Genomic DNA, 13186 nt, shown 5'->3' on the forward strand with positions numbered 1-13186 from the left:
GATGGGGAGGCAGGTGCAGAAGTGGAGGAGAAGGCAGTTCATCTGCTCTCAGAAAGAGGAAATATCAGCCACCTGTCAGCTATGATTTTCAGACACTTCCATTCCCACCATGCAGCACTTCTGTCCCTCGCTGATCCAGCCCTATATTCGCAATAGCAGCACAGGAGACTCACTTTAAGGCAATAGGCAAGGCATGCTCAGGGTTCATTATATTTGCTCTGAGACTTAGGATTCTGGCCATGAGTTTATCAAGTAAAATGCAGCCCAACCTAACATACTATCAATTTGCATAGCTGTGCGACAGCAAAAGCACAAGACCGTATGGACGATGTTTAGATAGATCTTTGTACTACTGCTTCTACTAAGCACCAGTGAATGAGAAGTTAGTATAGTTTTAATAGTGTTCCATTCTTCTATACTACATTATCAATTAAAGCCCCTTGTAAGTATACAGACAACTGGATTACTAGTCACAGAAACAGATTATCAAAATATTTCTAGGGCTTAAACTGAGAACTGTGTAACAGGAAACAATAACGAAAAATAACCTCGTCAACACATTAATAATCAAATGTTTCATTATAATGCTTTCTTAGCAGGTACCACAACGTTGCCAGAAAGCATTAATATGCTCAAAAACTTAAATTTGAGAAGTTACAACTTGTAAATACCTAGTATGTCACACTTTACAAAAAAGGAATTATAAGCAACTTAAAGTGTTAATGTATTAGCTGAATTCTTCATAGAAGAGGTCATGAAATGATCACGATTCTACTACTGGAGCATACCAGACAAAGAGGAAACTTAGAAATGAAATGAAACACTCGAGACACGTTCAATCTTCTCAATATTAGTCTCCCCAAAATGGATTGTACAGAGTGGAGCTAGATTAAAAAAGCACATGATCAAAAGTCTGGACAGCTTAATAGTTTTCCTGAAAGGAAATTTCACTGTTACTTAGGACAAAACATAGAGAATTCTCAAAAATGTGTGGAAAATCACTTGGCACACTTGATACAATATTAATCATCCACCTTTCTGAATTACAATCACCACTGCTTTCCTCTACTGAAGCAGCCACTGAAATGAAGGCACCACACTTCAGGGGCCACTTTAAGACAACAATGACAGTAAGTAAATAAAACTTTCAATTATGTAATCTTGGAATCAAGCAGCTATACTTTTTCTTCCAAGTAAATAAAAATTTCATTTAAAAAAAAAAAAAAAAAAACCCTTGATGCTAGCTAGACTAGTTTTTATTTTAAATAATCATTTACCAGTAAACATTTCCCTTTGAATTACAATCAAGACACATCTAGAGAGTTCTTAAAAAAATTTCTAATTTTAAAGATATCGTAGTACAAGAATGATGATATAATTACTGCAAAAATATGTAATTTATTCTTGTAACCCTCAGGATACAAAGAAAGTAACTGTTATTGAAAAATTACTGAAAAATTAGCACTGTATTCATAATTAAGATTTAGTCAAGGCTAAGATACATAATCCCAGAATTAATCATAAACACTGTGATATCATTAGCATAAGACTAAATTTTAGGTCTAAGGCACTGGAAATCGTAACAGAGATGACAATATACACCTACACCAAATACACACCGTGATGACTAATTTCAAACAAAAGCAGCCACTTTAAGAAATAAAAGTTGTTCTGTAAATCAATACTACCTAATATAGAATAATAATGATTAAAAAAAATGAGCTCTCAAATGAAATTTAGGACCACAAAACTGAATCAAGGAACTGTAAGGGTTATTCCTAAAACTATGTTCTTACACTGCTCTTTGAGATCATATTTCACTTACCTTAAAAATAAAGTTAGAATTAAAATTAATACCATATTTTGTTACTGAGGATTCTTTATGGAATGAAAAACAGATCTGGGTAGACTGATTTGCAAAGGGCAGACTCACCACACTCACTGTGTTTCTAAAGTATGCACAAAAGCTGATGACCGAAAGGAAGCAGAACACTTAACTACGCATTTACAAGTTCAGTACCTTATTAAGAAAAATGCTATTTTATTTTCTCTAACACCAACTATATATTCAAGGCTTAAGAGAGTGGAAGTGAAAGAGGGGAAAGACACACTTATGTTACACCAAAGACTATCATCACTCTAAGTGAAGAAAATACACTTCCCATTTTTTTAGGATACTGCTTAGCAGTCTCTCTTCATAGGAGAAATACTTCCTAGGACTTCACTAGGACACTATATATAGAAAGAAAAGAGAAATGGCATTAAAAGCTTTAAAAAAAACCCAATTTTTAGTTCATAGGCCCTTGGGAATCCACTAATCCAATTTCCCCCTCACTTCTCCAGTGAGGAAACAGTTCTCCAGAGACAAGGTGACTTGCTCAAGGTCACAACAGCATACCAACAGGACCAGAATTCAGGTTTTATAAATTCTTGGATATTGTCCTTTCCTCTACACTAGCTGCTAGGGAGATGATACTGAGCATAAAAGCAAAGTAACATGGATTAAACGCAAACACAGTTTAAAAGAAGGCTGCCAGAGCCGTGCATATTAACTATAAGCTGAGTGTGAGGCCCGTGAGGATAATTGTGGGGTAATTCAAGGACTGAATATCATGCGCAGACTAAAGTAATGATAGCTAATACTTCCATAGTAATTAATAGGTGTTCAGCATTATCTCATGACCATTTTATATGTTAACTTATTTATTCTATTTTTGAGGTAGATACTCATCTCATTTGCAAGTGAGGAAAGAAGGCACAAAGAAGTTAGGAACTGGTAAGGTCTGGAGACTAGAGGAGATTCCAAGAGAAAAAGGAGAAAGTTGATTTATGTACCTATTTTACATTCATGTGTCGAAGTATTTAAAAGTTGATGATTATAAATAATTTTAAAGGTAAGATATTTTAGATGTTTCTTATTTTTTGTTCCTTTTTCTTATCAGATTCTTCTAGTGAAAATTAATGGTTTTCAAAACAATTTAGCAGTTAATTTAAAGGCATTTTTAATAAAAGCCTGTGATGTATTTCAGAAAAAATTCATTACAAGCTCCATGAAATAACAAGGAATAATGATATTTCAGCAAGTCTCCTCAAACAGAAGAAGTAGCATTGCAACTTAAATCAAGTTTGAAGGTGACATAGTTTCTATAAGAAAAGGAATAAACCCTCTGCTAAGACAAGAAACAATTATTGCAGATCAAGAGTTAAACTTAAACTCAACTTCCAATACTAGGAACACAATTTATCTGTTTCAGGAGTACACCCTGAATTTCAAAATTCAGTCAGCTGACATTAATTCTGCAACAGGAATGAATGGATGAATGGATAGATGGAGGGATGGGTTGATGAATGAACGGACCACCATATATTTTAAAACCTCCAGAATATAATGATGACATATGGTTCTCCCAGATTTTAGGAACTACTTTAGTAACTTACCATCTTTTTCCTCTTATCCTGTTCTGTGGGTGGCTCTTCATCTTCTGTTACTTTTGGTTCTTCAATATGAGACATTAACATACAGCTATAGTTTAAAAAAAAAGTTTTAAATAAATAAAAAATGTCCATAACATAAAACAAACCCTCAAAATACTGAGAACAATAATACATCTATGTACCAAAATGTGAGGAACAGCAAGATAAACTGGACTTATAATCTTAAAAATGTAATTATAAAAAGATATCTCACTTCAAAAAGGACCACACCAAAAATATTTGGAGCATTTTACTTGAGTATTTAGGGAATAAGTTGTAAGAAATTTATTTATAGGCCACTTTTGAACCATAAAGTACTTGACAAGGCAAGGTATATACAAAGAATGATACTTGCAAACACTTAAAATTAATACTTTGTCTTTTACCACAAATCTTCATATATCTAGATTATTATACATGTTTCATAACAGTGGCAATAACTTAAACAATAACATCAGTAAAACACTATTAATTATGGAAAAATCTACTTTGTTCTCCAAATGACATTGCTATGCTATAAGGAAGCTGTCCGTGATAGCACTTGTACCTGCAGGACAGTTATAACTCATTTTATTCTGATTATCTGCATCATTGCTCTTCACCGTTAGCAGAGATAATATAAATACAGTTTTCTATTCAGTCAACACTGGTTCCAGGGAGACAAGTTATGAATATTGTCTAGTGAATCAAGTTGATGGAACGAACTTCACTGCTCCTAACTTAAAACAGAATTCAGTGATTTATCAGAGTCATAGGTTCCCAACCAATAAACTGTGGCAAAGAAAGCTTGGTTTCTCTTACGTTTCGTGGCAAGTACAGGGGAAGGACAATTCCTGACTCAGAGCTGCGTAAATGACTTTCGATTCAGGGCTAAGGATAAGTGCTGACACCAGAAATCTGTTCGGCTCACTCTTGCAGGGGACATGAGTGTCCTATTCTCCTTATCCTCCGCCATTAAAAAAATAAGTTTGGAACAACTGCCTCTGACCCAGTCAGTGCACTGGGTGGGATCAACCAGTAAGAACCTTAACCTGGAAATCAGAAGCCCTGAAAAACAGCAAGAGTTCAACAGCTAACTCACTGCATGGCCTTAATTTCTTGGAGCTGCCATACTTTCGCCCACCAGGATATATAGTTGACTCTTGAACAACATGGGTTTGAATGGCATGCGTCCACTTATACAAGGATTTCTTTCAACAGTAAATACCACAGTACTGCACGATTTGTGGTTGGCTGAGTCTGAGGATGTGGAACCAGAGGAACCATGGTATGGATGGCCAACCATAAAGTAGACTCAGATTTTCGACTTCACAGAGGGTGACTGCTCCTAACCCCCGCATTGTTCAAGGGTCAACTGCAAAATAATGCAGCACAATTAGTTGGCCAAGGAACTCTGGCACAAAATTGGAAAATTATGACTTTGTTATCTCAACCCAAAAGCGATTTAATAAAGTGAAATGTCTAGAAAAAGTCTAGATCCCAGTTTGTACTTTAGAACTGAATGATAAAATGGAGTTCCTTACCACTAGTTACTTTAAGCCTGCTATAGACTTGAATTCTATCTGCACTGAATCTGGATCGCCATGGAAGTATGCTTTCTATTAAATAAAATTGTATTACTGCATTCCAAAATCTGTTAACTTACTTGTATAGTAAAAACTCTCTGTTCCCTCTTCCCTGAGTTAAAAGACTTACTAGCACATTAATAATAAGGTATATTCTGGATATAAATACACACATGCATATATATATATATGGCCCCAGAGAGCAGAATATTTTTAGTTAGCAATTCTGCAAATTGCATTCATTTGGGTCTCTAGAAGATAGAAAAAGGAAAAAAAAAAAAGAATTGAAAAGCCCAAAGCAGAAATTCTCTGCTGCAGGAAAATCTCCAATTAAAAGTCAAATCTCATTTTTTTTTTGACAAAGGCTAAAGACAGGGAACCATTTTTACATAAAAGGCATGGTGAGAATGAATAGATTTCTAATAAACTAAAATGTGTGGGCTATGAATGTTAATAATAGTAATTATAACAACAATTTAAAATAGGGAAAAATAACAACAGTTTAAAATAGGGAAAACTAACATGTGAACACAGGCAGCCAACTCTCACATCTTACACTCGTCCACTGAAAACATCCAGGCACTCTAGCTGCTAATTTAGAATCTTTCCCAACGAGAAACTCCAAATGTGAAACACAACCAACAGTATTAGCATGCAACATGAAACCTTTTAAATAATTTGTTTTAAAAGTATATTTTTCATTTAATCTGTACAAACCCACATCTTAACATTATAGTAAAATTAGAACTGATATTATTCCATCAGCCTCTGCAGAGGACACTTAAGTTGCCTATGTAATCACCCTCCTTCCTAACAGAATCCTGAATTTGTCTGTTATCCTCCTCTTCCACGCCACCATATACTTCAGAAAAAGCCAATCCCAGTCCCAGTGCCAGTGGCTCAGTAAGCAATCAAGGCAATCCTACTCCCTGGTTGACGACTCCTTTCAACAGAAGCATGTTTAAGAAATTCTAGCCAATTAGACAAGAAGGGAAGTCTGATGAGATGACTTCTAGGAAAGTGTCCTATGATGTTAACAAATTGAAAAAAAAGACATAAGGAAAAAGTAGATTACTTGCCTGGCACTGGCACTGTCCTGAACTGCAATGCCTAGAACTACTTTGTGACGATGAGGGAAGCAGCCTGCATACTAAGTTAACGTGCTGAGGGGCTGGAGCAGAAAGAACCTGGGTCTTTGGAGGTATTGTGAGGTCACAAATAGCTAATTCTCACTCACCTGCAGCTGTTCTGTGGTCAGGGATAATGAATTCTTTATTGTTAAAACCAGTTTACTCACAGTTTCTCTTATTTGCAGGTGAAAATCTCTTTTACAGTCCCTTATATAGAAATCTTAACAAAATTTCATTTCTGGGCTCAGGCCAAGAAACAGTCTCCCTCTCCTGATACACCTACCTCTTTCTGCTTAAAAACAGGAACTAGGTAATTTCTAATGCTTCTCTATGCTTCTCTTCTAATGCTTGCTAACTAACCCTGGTAGTTAGCAAGCTCAGGGCTGTTTTACATCCAGACGCCACACGTCTCTCCATCCAAGGTGTCTTGTTTAAATAATCCTTCAATCCTGTGTTAATGGTTTTTAGTCATAATGAGCATGTGCTTTCCTTATGCTTTGCCTCAGACCCTCCTATGACCACTAGTGACTCCACGCAGCTATTTAAAGGATGATATTAACAGTAAAATGTGCCACGAAGAAAAGGGAAGGACGCTATGCAGTATATTAACAGTACAAAGTGTCATGAAGGAACAGGGAAGGAAGCTATGAATTCTTCCTAAGAGTATGGAAAGGGATCTTAGAGGTAGGTATTTGCCAAGCAGGGCAAGGCTGAGGGCATGACATGCAAGGAGACGAAATGTTCTGAGTCAAGCAACGTGTATGAAAGGAAATGGCACACTTGGGGAATGAAGAAGAATCCAGGAAGGAAAACGCCAGCAATAGAAATTGAGCATCAGCAAAGAACGGGGCCCCAACAACTTTGTACTATAAGGAAGCGGGCTTTTAATTTTAAGAAATGGAGCAGAGTGGATCAGAAAGGGAAAACTGGAGAAAGACCTCAAGGGGGTCACTGAGACCAGCACCAGTTAGGGTAATACCCAGGGGAGAACGTCAGTCAAGGAACCAAGGTTTCCTCTGGTATTCTCTGCTCTGTTCTGAAGAGCTGTCTGGTGGGGCAACGTATCAAGTGAAGGGGAAAAAAATGCTAGTAAAAGCCTAAATTTTATTTCTGTTTCACCTCTGGAGAAGAAAAGAAAACAGTGGTTATATGCTGCAGCTACCGATGTTCCCTCATCCACAAGTCTGGCCCTTCAAGTCTTGATCCCTGTGATGGTCTCCTAGTCAGTGTGCTTTGCTTGCATCCAACATTTTCCTTTTCCAAACCAAAACTTTCCTCATGGCTGAGCATGGCATATCGAGTCAGAAGACCTTGGTTCTAGTCTTGACTCTTCCACTAATTTGTTGCGTCATTGCACTTTTTTGAGCTTCTGTATCCTAATCTTTAAAATAATGAAATTGCACTAGATAATTTCTAAGCTGTATTCCTAACAACTTCTTGACTCTCACCCTTCCAGTTAAACCATGCCGTGATTATATTCTACTTTCTACAACTCAATTCTTATTCCTCCCTGGAGATCGTAACACACAGTGCCTTTTCTTTTTCTGACATTCTATTAAAGCACAATCTGGAATTCTGTTTTGTGTGCTTTGTTCAAAACATATATACCTTTAACTCATTATTTGCATTTTCATTATGGTCTTATATATACCCTCCCCTAACTAAATTATATACTCTGAAGAAGACAAGGAACATTTGAATATATCCTAAATATTTCACAAAAAGTTGTAAATTTTGCCATATATTATGTATAAAAACACAGTATTTACAATTACATACCCTATGTTAACTTTAAAAAAACTGCCTACAGGCATGAATTTTTTTTACTTTTGGTGTGTAATCACCAAAGTCTGAGATTTCCACTTCATCCAACCTCCTTAATGTTCCTGAAAGTCGAGTTTCATGCCGGATACATTTTATTTATGTATGTTTAATGAGATTCGACAACATATACCTATTATGTTTCCATAACATGATTTGGATGGCAACCTTTCCTATTTGCTATAGATGGTTTTATAGAATGTAAAGAAAACAGGCTCAGTATGTTACTGAGAGAAGCCAAGCAGTTGGGAACCTCATGAAGACTTGCTTATCATTATATAAACATCCCTTTATTAACAGTAATATTAAGAGGAAAGATGTGGTAATTCTACTAACTTTTAAAGGATATAATACTTTAAAAATTTTTTCAAATTAATAGTTATATAAATATTAGATTATCAGCATTCCTGATAACATGATTTTAACTAATCTCCTGAAGAATATATAGGTGACCCTTGAACAGCATGGGTTTGAACTGTGGATTTTTTTCAATAAATATGTACTACAGTACTACACACACTATGGTACCACCTGATCTGTGGTTGGCTGAATCCACAGATGTGGAACCACAGATATACAGGTCCAACTGTAGAGTTATACTTGGAGTTCTGACTGTGCAGAGGGTTGGAGCCCCTAGCCCCCACATTACTCAAGGATCAATTGTAATTTTAACTATTCTCTTTTTGAACTAATCAAGTACCATGTGACCCTGTAATATATTAAAGGTGTCAGTGATCAGTCAAACACAAATACAGGATGCTAACCCATTCCCTGTTCTCCATGACTTGCCTGAAGGGCAGGGAACATTGTTACTGGAAAAAAAGAAGAACATTCAAAACATGTTAAAAGAAGAATTTATACACTAAAATATACTTGGATTAAAAAAAAAAAACAAAAAAAAAACCTAATGTCAAATCATAAAACGATGAGTAGACCAAAGAAATCCAATTCAGAATTTCAGTATAACAAAACAAAGCTAACCTCAAAATCAAATACTACTACAAGCAAAATAACAAGATTTTGCCTTATAAAAGAGAAAATAAAAAAGTGACCATACCATGTTTATATGGTTATAGTAAACAAAAATCATGTAGGATATAATTAATTACTCAAGTCCAAGTACAATTAACTAAATGATCCACCTACTCTTTATAAGTTCCTGTTTCAGTGTCTTCCGTCATGACGTCATGTAAGCCCTCCACTGAGATATTTATAATCCCACAGAATTTATCTTGGATAACACTAGAATAAAAAAAGAGCAAAACAGGTTAAACTGTAGTATTTCAACAGGTAATTCCTTTTTTTTTTCTTTTCCTAATTATCCTCTTGAACATAAAGAGAAATTTTAGTCTAAAAATATAAAAGAAACCTTCAAAATAAACTTCTTAAGCCAGGAATTGTACTTTGCATATTACACTAAAATTTTCTTTCACTAGATTATTAGTATGTTTAAATACCTAGATGGGTAGATTAGATGGGAACAAGATATTTTAATATTCTTTAATTTATCATAATAGTCTTATGTTTATGTTATAATTAGAAAGATAAAGGTACAAAATGTTGAAGATTAAAAATCTTTACTCTTCTAAAGAAAAAGACAAGTCAAAGAATGGGGTTCAAGTATCAGTAAAACATACATCTGATAAAGGACTTTGATCTGGGATATAGAAAAGAACTCTGAAAACTCAGTAAGATGACAAATAGCTCTGTTTAAAAATGGGCAAAAGCTCAAAAAGACTTCTCCTAAGAACATATACAGATGGCATATGAGTACCTGAAAAAATGCTCAACATCATTAGTCATCAGAGAAATGCAAATTAAAAGTACAGAAAGATTTTAATTAAAGTAAAATTAAGAGGACTGACAATACCAAGTGCTGGAAAGGATGAGAATGGGGGTGATGGCTATGTTCTCCATCCTGAGTATGGCAGTAGTTACATACTGTATACATTTGTCAAACTGTATGCTTAAAAGAAGTTTTACTATGTATCAACTATATCTTAAAAAGCCTGACTTTAAAAAAGCAGAAGTACATAACCTTCCACCGGCACACAAAATTATGCTACATGAATTTAAAACTAATTGAATAAATTATGACTCCTGTCTCCAGGGAACTAACAGTATCATTCCTACAAGGGACATATTGTGTTTCTCATACGGCATTAAAATGCATTATTAAGTTTCAAAATGTTCAGTAAAGCAGTTCCCAATGTCAACATAATTTGGGTCATGCTCCCACCTCTATAAAGTCAAAATCTTTCGTTTATACTTTCAAATGTGATCAGATTTTACAGAACTATTGTACCAGATGGGCAAAATAATTAAGTTGATATCATTTTGTTACATTTTAATGTGCATATAACACTCTATTGCAAGAGTATATATTTTTGATATTACATTTCCTTCACATAAGTACTAAAAAAAATCTCTACAGAAAGAAACATATACAACCTGCTTTATTTGGTTCAGTGAGAAACACCTTAGAAAAAGAATTAGAAACCAAGATTTTGCAATAAAAGTTCAGCCACTATGTGATCCTACTGAAGTTAATTCACTTCTCTAGATGTTGCTAAGTGTAGGCTGGACTCGGGGGTGGCAGGTACACTGGGGCGGGCAGGAATACAGCCGTTTTCCCTCCCTACTGATGAGTACCTCACCACTCATCCATCACAGAAGCTAGGGCAGTCACGGCCTGAGATTCCTTTTTAACACAGCAGTATTCTGGACAGCTAAGGTGAAGAAGACAAAAGCCCTCAATTCTTCTGTAGCTTTCAAGGCTCTTTACCAGGCCTTTATGTTCAATATTATTCAGGGACAGCTCACTCAGGCAGCTGTCTTCTCTACTCAGACCACTCTAAGCATCAACCCCATACTTTCTGGGACTGGAAATTTCCCAGGAAATCAATGGAATTTGTGAGTACTGTGTATTTTCTCAGAAGACCGATTATGAATTTTCCTAACAGATAACTGACAACCTGAGTGTGACCATGTTCTACTATGTGGGGTAATATTAATTAAAAGGGAGTGTAGGAGAGAAAGATAAAAAATGGTGTAACTTGACAACAAGCTCATTTGATTATAGGTTTTACTTCAAATTATCATACTGATCAATGCTGGCACTACTAGCATGGACACATATGCTTCTGAGGAGAGAGTAACAAGTTCTCTTTGCCATAATTAGAAAATGATACAGTTCTAGAGCACTGGGCCTCCACTAAGACATGCACACTCACGAACTACGCCTTCAAGGCTGAGAACAGACTCTAATCATCAAATCGCAGCATGGATGAGATAAACCTTCGACGGCACAACTCTTGCCAAAAGCAGTAACTGGGCCCCTCTGTCATAAATGAGATTGTTCAGATGACACTGCTGGAACCAGAACAGCCTGAAAAGTTCTGAGAGAAACCTAATGGGTTCAGGAACCTGAGACTGACTAAAAAGCCAAAAGACAGAATCAGTGAAGGACTGACAAAAGGAAGTATTAAGAAAAACAGCACATAGAAGAAGGGATAATGATATTCACAGAAGCAGCCTGAACACAGGCCAGAGGATACACGAACGTTCAGCACGCACATGGTGGTCAGGAAGAGAGACTATTGTCCTGGCCCATGCTTACTCAGGCCTGGAGGAGAAGTCAGCCGGGTGATCTCCGGGGTTCGCCCTCCCTCTTCCTGCCCCTGCCTCCAGCTGGATTTCTAGTGCTACCAAGTGAGAGGCTTGGACAGTCTAGTAGCGATGAGATCAGAGAGGGGAGGCAACCTCAGTCAGCCAGCCAATCAATCTTTTCACTGAAATGTGACCCACGCTGCACGAAAAGGACACAAGAGGCAGAGATCTAGCTGGGGGGTAAGAGGTGGGGCTTAATTCCAGCGGACCGGGAACCGTGCTGACCCCAGAGTGCCTATTAAGTGCCAGAGCAGGTGAGGCTTGCATTTCAAGTTCAGATAAGGCGAAAATGACTATGACCCAGACTAGAAAGGTATAAAAATCTGGCTTTGAATGAAGAGTTGACTCTAGAAAAGGAGAAGGCCTGAAGGAAAAGGGGATCCCATGCCTCATTTTGGGATCAGTAAAAGGAGAGGTTATACAATGACTATCTTCAGAGCAATCAAGTTCAAAAAGTACTCCAAAAAATGCAGCTCAGTTACCACTCATTAAGCAGTCTGGGAAAAGCACTCCCAAATAACAGGAATAACAAAAAGCCAAAAGCGGCTAGGACTTTCCTGGAACACAGAACAGACATTAAAGAAAACAAGCATTAAGAAGTTATGAATTCTTTTTCCCCTTTCTAAAGTATTATAAAAATGCTCCTTCCAGATGTGTAAATGTAACATTTTAAAATGAAGCCTCTAAAATAAATTTCTTTTATAGAGAGCATTATTTATGAAGTTTTGAATATTAAGACTTCATTTTCCTTTTTATTCACACAATACTCTCTCAACCATCTTTTATAAATCAAGAATCAATCTTGGTTTTTGTAATATATAATCTTTCTGAATTAAATGCTTTAAAATGTAATTAGACATCTAAAATGGAAATAATCAAAAGAGAGCTATAAACTGGGAATGAAATAATAGGTTTGGAGGAAGAAAGGGAAGGAGAAAAGTCACTGTACTTAGATAACCTAATATACATTATTTCTTTAAATACAACAAGCCAAGAACTAGATATTAATTTTTTATGAAAACAGTGCAGTTTTTCCTTCTAAATGTGTTAATATTGGGAGCTATGAGTAATACTTTACTGGAATTCTCAGTGCATCATCCTCTAATAGTAGTCTTCTCGTGTCCATCCATTCAAATCGATGTCAGGTACAACATGGGGGAAGTAAAGGCAGCCAGAGGAAACCATGTAATTTTAGATCTCACTCAGTTCTTAACCTCTTAAATCAGTGCTTACCAAGAAGTGGCAAGTCACACTAACTAGCACACAGCAATCTGAAAGAATTAGCCAAACTCCCTGCTAGTCTATACAGTGGTCCCTCGATTCTTCTCTTCTCGATCCACAGATGTTCAAGTCCCTTATACTATAAAATAATAGTATGGTTGGCCCTCTGTATTCATGGACATGGAACCCGTGGACAGTTTCTACAGCACAGTAGAAAAAACAGCATTCAGGAACTTTAAAACAAAAATTGACTACTGATCATTCCAGACAAAACATTAATTTGGTGTGGACCCATAAGACTTCAGA

At 36.2% G+C, this 13186-nt stretch overlaps 1 protein-coding gene across 1 annotated transcript in view; it reads right to left on the reverse strand.

Annotated features, from left to right (window-relative positions):
• Positions 1 to 13186, reverse strand: part of IPO11 (importin 11) — a 168794-nt gene that overhangs the window by 10601 nt on the left and 145007 nt on the right. The window contains exons 28-29 of the mRNA XM_006206039.4: positions 9137 to 9232; positions 3439 to 3523 (exon numbers count right to left, since the gene is read on the reverse strand). Of these exons, the coding sequence (XP_006206101.2) occupies positions 3439 to 3523; positions 9137 to 9232 (181 nt within the window). The remainder of the gene's footprint in view (positions 1 to 3438; positions 3524 to 9136; positions 9233 to 13186) is intronic.

Source organism: Vicugna pacos, chromosome 3 (genome assembly GCF_048564905.1).
Source record: "Vicugna pacos chromosome 3, VicPac4, whole genome shotgun sequence".
In the NCBI taxonomy this organism is placed as follows: Eukaryota; Metazoa; Chordata; class Mammalia; order Artiodactyla; family Camelidae; genus Vicugna; species Vicugna pacos.